This window comes from Leptonychotes weddellii, chromosome 6 (genome assembly GCF_054177405.1).
Source record: "Leptonychotes weddellii isolate Sample4059 chromosome 6, ASM5417740v2, whole genome shotgun sequence".
Lineage (NCBI taxonomy): Eukaryota > Metazoa > Chordata > Mammalia > Carnivora > Phocidae > Leptonychotes > Leptonychotes weddellii.
In genome coordinates this window covers 129,659,263-129,668,287 of record NC_138374.1, presented here as the reverse complement: position 1 = coordinate 129,668,287, position 9,025 = coordinate 129,659,263, and the positions used below count along the sequence as shown (strand labels likewise).

General features: G+C 38.0%; 1 protein-coding gene across 1 annotated transcript in view; it reads left to right on the top strand.

The window, feature by feature from the left end:
• TAF1A (TATA-box binding protein associated factor, RNA polymerase I subunit A) overlaps nt 1–9,025 on the top strand; it is a 21,067-nt gene that overhangs the window by 6,657 nt on the left and 5,385 nt on the right. The window contains exons 4-8 of the mRNA XM_081823213.1: nt 2,771–2,805; nt 3,134–3,284; nt 4,414–4,572; nt 7,470–7,536; nt 8,418–8,541. Coding sequence (XP_081679339.1) covers nt 2,771–2,805; nt 3,134–3,284; nt 4,414–4,572; nt 7,470–7,536; nt 8,418–8,541 — 536 coding nt within the window. The remainder of the gene's footprint in view (nt 1–2,770; nt 2,806–3,133; nt 3,285–4,413; nt 4,573–7,469; nt 7,537–8,417; nt 8,542–9,025) is intronic.

Here is a 9,025-nt window from a genome sequence, read left to right as displayed (position 1 = left end):
GTATTTTGATAGGCATTGAATTGAATGTGTAGATTGCTCTAGGTAGCATTGACATCTTCACAATATTTGTTCTTCCAATCCATGAGCATGGAACGTTTTTCCATTTCTTTCTTTTTTTTTTTTTTAAAGATTTTATTTATTTATTTGACAGAGAGAGACAGCGAGAGAAGGAACACAAGCAGGGGGAGCGGGAGAGGGAGAAGCAGGCTTCCCGCAGAGCGGGGAGCCCGATGTGGGGCTTGATCCCAGGACCCTGGGATCATGACCTGAGCCGAAGGCAGACGCTTAACCGACTGAGCCACCCAGGCGCCCCCGTTTTTCCATTTCTTTGTGTCTTCCTCAACTTCTTTCATGAATGTTGTATAGTTTTCAGAGTATAGATCCTTTGCCTCTTTGGTTAGGTTTATTCCTAGGTATCTTACAGTTTTTGGTGCAATTGTAAATGGGATCAACTCCTTAATTTTGCTTTCGTCTGTCTCATTGTTCGTGTATAGAAATGCAGCTGATTTCTATGCATTGATTTTATATCCTGCCACTTTCCTGAATTCCTGTATGAGTTCTAGCAATTTGGGGTGGAGTCTTTTGGGTTTTCCACATAGACTGTCATGTCATTTGCCAAGAGTGAGAGTTTGACTTCTTTGCTGATTCAGATGCCTTTTATTTCCTTTTGTTGTCTGATTGCTGAGGCTAGGACTTCTAGTACTATGTTGAACAACAGTGGTAATAGTGGGCAAGAGACACTCTGAATCTTAAGGAGTAACCTCATTCCCTTACTTCCAAGCCCGGTTCTTCCTAGATACTTCAAAGAGCAGACATTTCTGTTGATGTAAACTTTTTGATCATCCTTTGTAATATTTCTGTTTTTATCAAACTTTTCAGACATAAATTAGATGATTTGTAAATTAAGTCCATGACCATCTTAGATTTATTGCTTTTTAAAATACTTCTAAGAAGGGTTACAAATTTTTTTCAGTGGACATTATTGCCTATAATAAGTATTTCTTCCTGTGTGTTTAGAATGGAGTTTAGTTTGTTTTCTAATTTTTTTAAGACGTTTATTTATTTATTTTTAAGTAATCTCTACACTCAATGTGGGGCTTGAACCCACGACCCTGAGATCAAGAGTTGCATGCTTTTCTGACTGAGCCAGCCAGGCGCCCCTGTTTTATAATATTATTCATCAGAATAATATGTTTAGAGAATAGGGCAAGGTAAAATTGTTTTATTTCTGTACAAAGATCAGAACAGATAGTCTTCTTGATTGACCACACCAGGAATTGGCTGTGTGTCCTTACTTCCCAATTCCCTCTCTTACTTCCAGTGGTGGTGGTATCCTCTCCTCTCCACAGATTTTTGTTTGATTCTCTGCATCTTCCTTACCTTGTATAGTTTTTCTCCATAGCTTCTCTAGGATTAACCCTTTTAATTTTCTCATCCCCCATCCAAATCTCAGTCCCTGCATATATTGGCTCATAAGTATAAGCAGTGATTCCTTATTATCCTGATGTGGGAAGTAGTATTTCCTTTGTCTCATGGGCATGGAGGTTCACTAATCCTAAAATTCCTTTCCCTCTTTCTGAGTAGGATCTCTCCCAGGACACTTCAGAAATACTGTCTTCATCATGATAAGCTTGCCCCCCCCCCCCCATCTAGAATGCCGTCTGCCCTGCAAGACTCATTAGGCGGGTCATTCCCATGCCACAACCCTTATATGTTAGCTGCATGTTCAGCTTATATCGTTCAGCTCTTTATCACTTGCTTTTCAGTTGTCCTAAGTTTTTTCATGTCCATTTTATGTTGTATCTCTTCTTCTAGACTAATTGGTCTTCTGAGGTCACATACCTCTCTTATGTCTTTTGTTAGTCTTGCCATAGTGCCTGGTATAATATTTCTTTTAAAAAAGGCTTCTTGAGGGACGCCTGGGTGGCTCAGTCGGTTAAGCATCTGCCTTCAGCTCAGGTCATGATCCCAGAGTGCTGGGATTGAGTCCTGCATTGGGCTCCTTGCTCAGCAGGGAGTCTGCTTCTCCCTCTGCCTGCCACTCCCCCTACTTGTGCTCTCTCTCTCTGACAAATAAATAAAATCTTTAAAAAAATAAATAAAAATAAAAAGGCTTGTTGATATTGATTAAATGAGTTTTAAGGTCAATATTTACCTTTTTCTTACACCTGATTGGGTAGAACTCAAGCAAACATTGATGATTAAAGCAGTTGGAACCTGGCATTTACACTGGGTAGATGATTCAGTACCTTTCTGCAGCTGACATTCTGTTCTGTAGCAAGAAGAGATAAAGATGGGGTAATATGTGGAGCTCTTTAGATGATCTTTAACCTTGAATGTCTGTTTAATAAGAAAAAAAAGGTTAGGACTAGTTCTGATAACCAAACTCATGAGAACATAACACATGCATTGTATGCTCAGTGTTGGCTTGGGATTTGTCTCAGTTGCTGTGACCTGTCCTGGTTGGGTTTGACGTACTTGCTGACTGGAAACCCCCTTCCATGGCAGATTCACACTCAATTTATTCTGACTCAGGTCTGCTTTTTTTTCTTTTAAAATTTCTTTCTATATAGTTTCTTACCTACTTTCCCTTTATCACCTCATTTCCAAGTCCATATTGATATTTATTTAGCTGGTCCTCTGGAAAGAGAATACCAGTGCCTTTTGGGGTGAGGGGAGAGCTGGGTTTTTTTGCCCCAAAAGTGGCCAAAAATAAAAAGTATTTTGTTTCTATTAGCTGTCTTTTTTGAAGGACTGACTTTCTTTTTAGACCTTTAAGATTGTGAAATACAACATGCAGAAAAAGTGTGTAAAACAAATGTGTGATAAAATCAATAATTTAAAACAAATATCCATGTAGCTACCACCTAGATTCATTCTTAAGTTTCCCCATGTGTGCACTTCCTCCCATTCTGTCTTGTGTGGGGGTGGGGGGCACGGAGAGTTTGTGAAGAATTAGTATTATTCTTTAAATTTTTAATATTTAATAATAAATAATTTAAATATAAATTATTCTTTAAAATTCTTTGTTAGAATTTACTGTCAAAGCCATTAGGGCCTGAACTTTTCTTGTGGATAGTTTGTTGATTGCTATTACTATCAGCAAAGTCCTCAATACTGAATGACTTTTAAGAATCTTTTATCTTTGGACAGATGAAGATGATTATGCTTACAACACAGCATCCCAGAATATGCTCAACCACAGCTGGAAGACATCTGTAAACCTTTGTGCATTGATTCAAACTCCTGGAGTTTGGGACCCTTTTGTGAAGAGTTATGTAGAGGCAAGTAGCCTTCTCATAAAGTTTTATTAGTTTCATTTTGTTATAAGCCTTAAAAGTCTTTATTGATCAGAAGGCAACTAAATGGAGAAAATTGTTTTAAAAAAAGAGGGGTGCCTGGCTGGCTCAGTCAGTGGAGCATGCAACTCTTGATCTCCGGGTTGTGAGTTTGAGCCCCGCGTTGGGTATAGAGATTACTTAAGATAAAATCTTAAAATAAATAAACACAATTTTTTTAAAAATTGAAAAGAGAGAATATGTCTTTTTGGTCTGGATAATTTTTATTTTACTAATACACTGTAAATGTTACTGTTTTTTTTTTTTTCTTTGCTACTGGATAACGTGTCATGGTCAAATATTTATAAAATAAGTATCAATATAGTTCGTAAATGTTAATTCTATATTATTCTTACTGATCTTAGAAGAAAAGAAGAGCGATATCTTACAATTTGGTGGGGATAGAGAAGACCAGGGGACAAAAATCTGAAAGTGGGTCACAGTACGTGGGATGAAGACTAATGGCATTTAGGAAGTTTATTAGGGTGCCGTGCCAGCTCATCTCAGATCAGTGTGAAAGGACAGGGAGCCTTGGCATGGGCACTAGGAATAAATCTTCAAAATAACTAGCTTTTTGAAAGTTTCCTGGATGCTAACATGATCATTATGTTGTCAAAAGATAATCTCTGAAACCACATGCCAGTGAATCTGGGAATTCCCATGTATGGGTGGGAATGAAAGGAAAGGAATTCTGGTTCCCATGTACCCCTTTTGTGGCTGAAGTTGTGTTGGGCACTGAGGTTAGTTGCTTCATATGGTCTCTTTCCTTTGTTAGTATGCCCTTCTTGAGGACTTTGTTTCTTATAGGAATAGCTCCTAGGTTGAAGTTGCTGCATTTTTCAGTAACAAATATGTGATAAGGAAGAATGGGAACCCACGTAGGCCTTTGTTGTAAGTGATCTGTGTTCCACAGAGTTGTGACATATGCTGGTGAAAGCGAAAACTGGCATTACAGTAAGTGCTATTTGTCATTTTAATGAATTTTTGTACCCATCAACAGAGTTAAGTTGTGCATTATCTTTCATACAGCTATCCTACAGAATTTAGCTAAGACATTATGACTTATTTTATATAGATGTTGGAATTCTATGGGGATCAAGATGGAGCCCGAGAGGTACTCACCAATTATGCCTATGATGAAAAGTTCCCATCAAATCCAAATGCTCATATCTACTTATACAACTTTCTAAAGAGAGAGAAGGCACCGAGAGAGAAACTGATAAATGTACTTAAGGTATAAAATGTTTACTTCAATGCTTAAACCAGGTTGGGGATCTACTTTAAAACATTCTTAGGGGTGTCTGGCCAGCTCAGTTGGTGGAGCATGCAACTCTTGATCTCAGGGTCATGAGTTCAAGCCCTGTGTTGGGTGTAGAGATTACTAAAAAAAAAAAAAGTAAATTTTGAAACATCCTTAGGTCATCCATTCCAACTTCAAATTCTAGCAGTCATAGCAAATGACTGTGTGTGCCCTGAGGTGGACATACAAGGTTGCAGGCTCTGGGTGACCCTCCACTGCCATTCCCCCACCACCCTGCCCAAGTTAGGCTGAGGGCAGAAGATCAGTATTTTGGAAATCCCACCCTTGTGGGAAAGTTCTGCTTTGATATTTTTTGAAAATCAGCTTTATTGAAATTTAATTTACATATAGTAAAACACTTATTTTAAGTATACACTTGAATGCATTAAAATTTTTTTTTTAGATATTTATTTATTTAGAGGGGTGGGGGTGGGGAGAGAGAGGATCTCTCCCTGTGTGGAGCCTGATGCGGGGCTCGATCTCACGACCCTGAGATCATGACTGAGCCGAAATCAGGAGTCAGACGCTTAGCTGACAGGGCCCCAAGAAAAATTCTTATCTATTAATCTTCTTTTAAAAAGTACATTCGCTGGGGCACCTGGCTGGCTCAGTTGGTGGCGTGTGCGACTCTTGATCTTGCAGTTGTGAGTTCGAGCCCCACATTGGGTGTAGAGATTTCTTAAAAGTAAAATCTTAAAAAAAAAAGCCCATTAACTCTAATCTATACTTAGGTGTTTATCAAAATTGACACTATCAAAACTTGATATGTGGAAACTGTACATTTTAAAGTTTTCAACAGGCTTTATTTCAATGCAAAGTATTTTTAAAGTTGGTATTTTATTCAAGATTTCTTTTTATCCATTTGTACAACAAAATATTAAGGATAGTTATATCAAAAGCAAGTTGGTGACTTCACTTAGATTGTCAATCACTAATGGTCTTTTTGAAAATACTTTAAAAAATGTAACAGGGGCCCTTGGCTGACTCAGTCGGTAGAGCATGCAACTGTTGACTTCAGGGTTGTGGGTTCAAGCCCTGTGTTGGTGTAGAGATTAATTAAAAATAAAATCTTAAAAAAAAGTAACAGAAAATAACTATGTTGAACACTTAATTATGTTCAAGACAAAATGGATTTAGGGAAATTCTGTTTTCCTGTTGAAAAATGCAATGTTTGAAATTAAGAACTCAATAGATGGGTTTGATAGCTGATTGAACATAGCAGAAGAAGGTTAATGAACTGTATAGAAAACAGGCTAAAGCACAGAAAGCAGAAAGGATGAAAGGATATACAGAGGACTCAGTTAAGGTCCGACATACTTGTGATTGGAATTCCAGGGAGAGAACAGGGCAAAAGCAGGTAAACAAACAAAACTAGTATTTGAAGGGTTAATGGCTAAGAATTCTCCAAAACGAACTAAAGACTACTACGGTTCTGATAACGTTCTAACTTTTGATCTGGGTGCTGAATATATGAGTGCATATAACTTTGTAAGAATGTGTTGAACGGCACACTCATGATTTGTATACATTTCTATTACATGTATTTCAATAAAAAGTTTTTAAAAACCTAAGTGAATTGAGCCATTTGCAGAATTCCCTAAATCATAAGACAAATGTGATTTCATAGGAACCAAGTTTTAAAAATACTCTGATATTGGTATATTGATTGTGATTGATCTCCACTTAAAAAAACTATTAAAACTACTAAGAGTAATTAATAATATTTACTTTTCATTTTGTAGGAAATAATTTCAGTGTAAGGTCAAAAGGACCCCAACGAGCAGACAGAATAAATTGATTTCTAATGTGAAGTATATTGAAATGAAAAATATAATTTTACTTTAAATCCTATGTTTTACATATTCATAAAAATAGTCTTTCTTATTCTTAAATGAGTAAGAAGGAATTAAAAACCTTTAATTTCTCCCTAGTGTGTAAAATGGTAAAATGGTAAAAATATTTTCTTGAGTACTCTTACTGTACTGTGTCCCTGAACACAATCTTCCAAAGTAGCCACCCCTGCCCTTTTGGGCTTTTTGATTTATATAAATATTTGTGATCAGTAAATATTTATTGTCTTTTTTTGTGTGTGATTTTGATGCTTTTTTTTTTCCTGGCTTCTGAAAAGAAATTAAGTTTTTAAGTGTGGTAAACAATATAAAAATATATAAGGAGTAAATAAAAAGTTCTTATGTATTTCTCCTCCCCTCCCCCCTGACTATCTTGTTATTAACAGGGATTTTTTTTTTAAAGATTTTATTTATTTATTTGAGAGAGAGAGCAAGAGAGATCAGAGAGGGAGAGGGAGAAGCAGACTCCCCACTGAGCATGGAGCCTGACTTGCGGCTCCATCCCAGGTCCCTGAGATCATGACCCCAGCCGAAGGCAGACACTTAACCAACTGAGCCAGAGGCACCCCTAACAGGGATTTTTTAAAGTAAGCTTTACATAGAACACCTTTCTATACCCAAATTGTAACTGGATGAAAGTAAAGTATCTTTTAAATCCTTGATTCATTTACTGAGGGTTTATTAGACAGTAAGAACTTTATTTTTGAAAGTAAAATTAGGGGCGCCTGGGTGGCTCAGTCGTTAAGCATCTGCCTTCGGCTCAGGTCATGATCCCAGGGTCCTGGGATCGAGCCCCGCATCGGGCTCCCTGCTCCACGGGAGGCCTGCTTCTCCCTCTCCCACTCCCCCTGCTTGTGTTCCCTCTCTCGCTGTCTCTCTCTCTGTCCAATAAATAAATAAAATCTTTAAAAAAAAAGGAAAATTAAATTTGAGAAATGCCTTTGAAATGTATAAAAATTACAAGATTATTTTTTCTTCCAGATTTTGTATCAGATTGTACCATCTCATAAACTGATGTTAGAATTCCATAGGTTACTGAGGAAATCAGGTAAATAGTTTTTGTTTTGTATCTCTTTGTGCAGACAAGCTATAGACTAGCACACTGTGGCCCATGGCCAAATCCACTCCTCCCCTGTTTTTATAAATCAAGTTCTCTTGGAGCATTTTTGTGTTGTCTGTGGCTTTTGCGCTACAACAGCAGAGTTGTGTAGTTGTGACAAAGACTATATGGCTCACAAAGCTTAACTATTTACTGTGTGTCCCTTCATAGGAAAAGTTTGCTGACCTCTGCTATAGAATATTAGGTAGTAGTAGCACAAGTGAAATGGCTTCAATTTGTATAATTCACCTCGTTTTAATCTCTACTGCATTTCAGCTCGGTATAGAAAAGAACATAGTTCTTCATAGAAGGAAGTCAGCTTAAGTCCAGTAGGTATAGGGCTGCGTCAGTCCTCTCATGTTAGAAGAGAGAGCAGGTTCTTTAAATAATGTCCTCTCTCAGTGGAATGTAGCCCATTTAGAAATCAGACCCACCGAAGGCAGACGGGTAATGACTGAGCCACTTCGGCTCAGGTCGTGATCCTGGGGTCCTGGGATTGAGCCCCACATCAGGCTCCCTGCTCAGCGGGAAGCCTGCTTCTCCCTCTGCCACTCCCTCTTGTGTTCCTGCTCTCGCTGTCTCTCTCTCTGTCAAATAAATAAATACAATCTTAAAAAAAAAAAAAAGAAAGAAATCCAGACCCACCACTCTGACTTCATTAGCCAGGACAGATTTATCACAGGAGAGTATAAGCATAATGAGTTATTTTAAACTGTTAACCAAACTAGAAGACTTACAACTCAGTAGTATTTTATCAATAGAATATATATATTTTTAGCCTTGTGTACTTCAGTACTTTGTGTAAGTTCTGATTGTTGTGCCCATTGCAGAAAAAGAAGACCACCATAAACTGGGGTTGGAGGTATTATTTGGAGTCTTAGATTTTGCTGGATGCACTAAAAATATAACTGCTTGGAAATATTTGGGAAAATATCTGAGACAGACTTTAGTGGGGTAAGTAAAGGACACAGTGTTTATTACTGGATCAGCATCAGTAAAATTTCCCAGTATTTTAGCTGATATCTCTCAGTGTTTAAACAAAGTTCTTATGTTTTTTTTTTTTTTTGATTTCTTGAACTGTGTCCTCAGCTCTTCTGAGTACATCAGAAGCACGAAAATACAGTCCCAAGTAAAACATGCAAAAATTCTGTTAAGATTTTTTTTTTTTTTTTTTAAAGATTTTATTTATTTTTTAGAGAGCGAGCGAGAGAGAAACAGCATGAGAGGGGAGAGGGTCAGAGGGAGAAGCAGGCTCCTCGCCGAGCCGGGAGCCCGGTGTGGGACTCGGTCCCAGGACCCTGGGATCATGACCCGAGCCAAAGGCAGACGCTTAACCATCTGAGCCACCCAGGCGGCCTGTGTTAAGATTTTTTATGCTGTAGGGGCGCCTGGGTGGCTCAGATGGTTAAGCGTCTGCCTTCGGCTCCGGTCATGATCC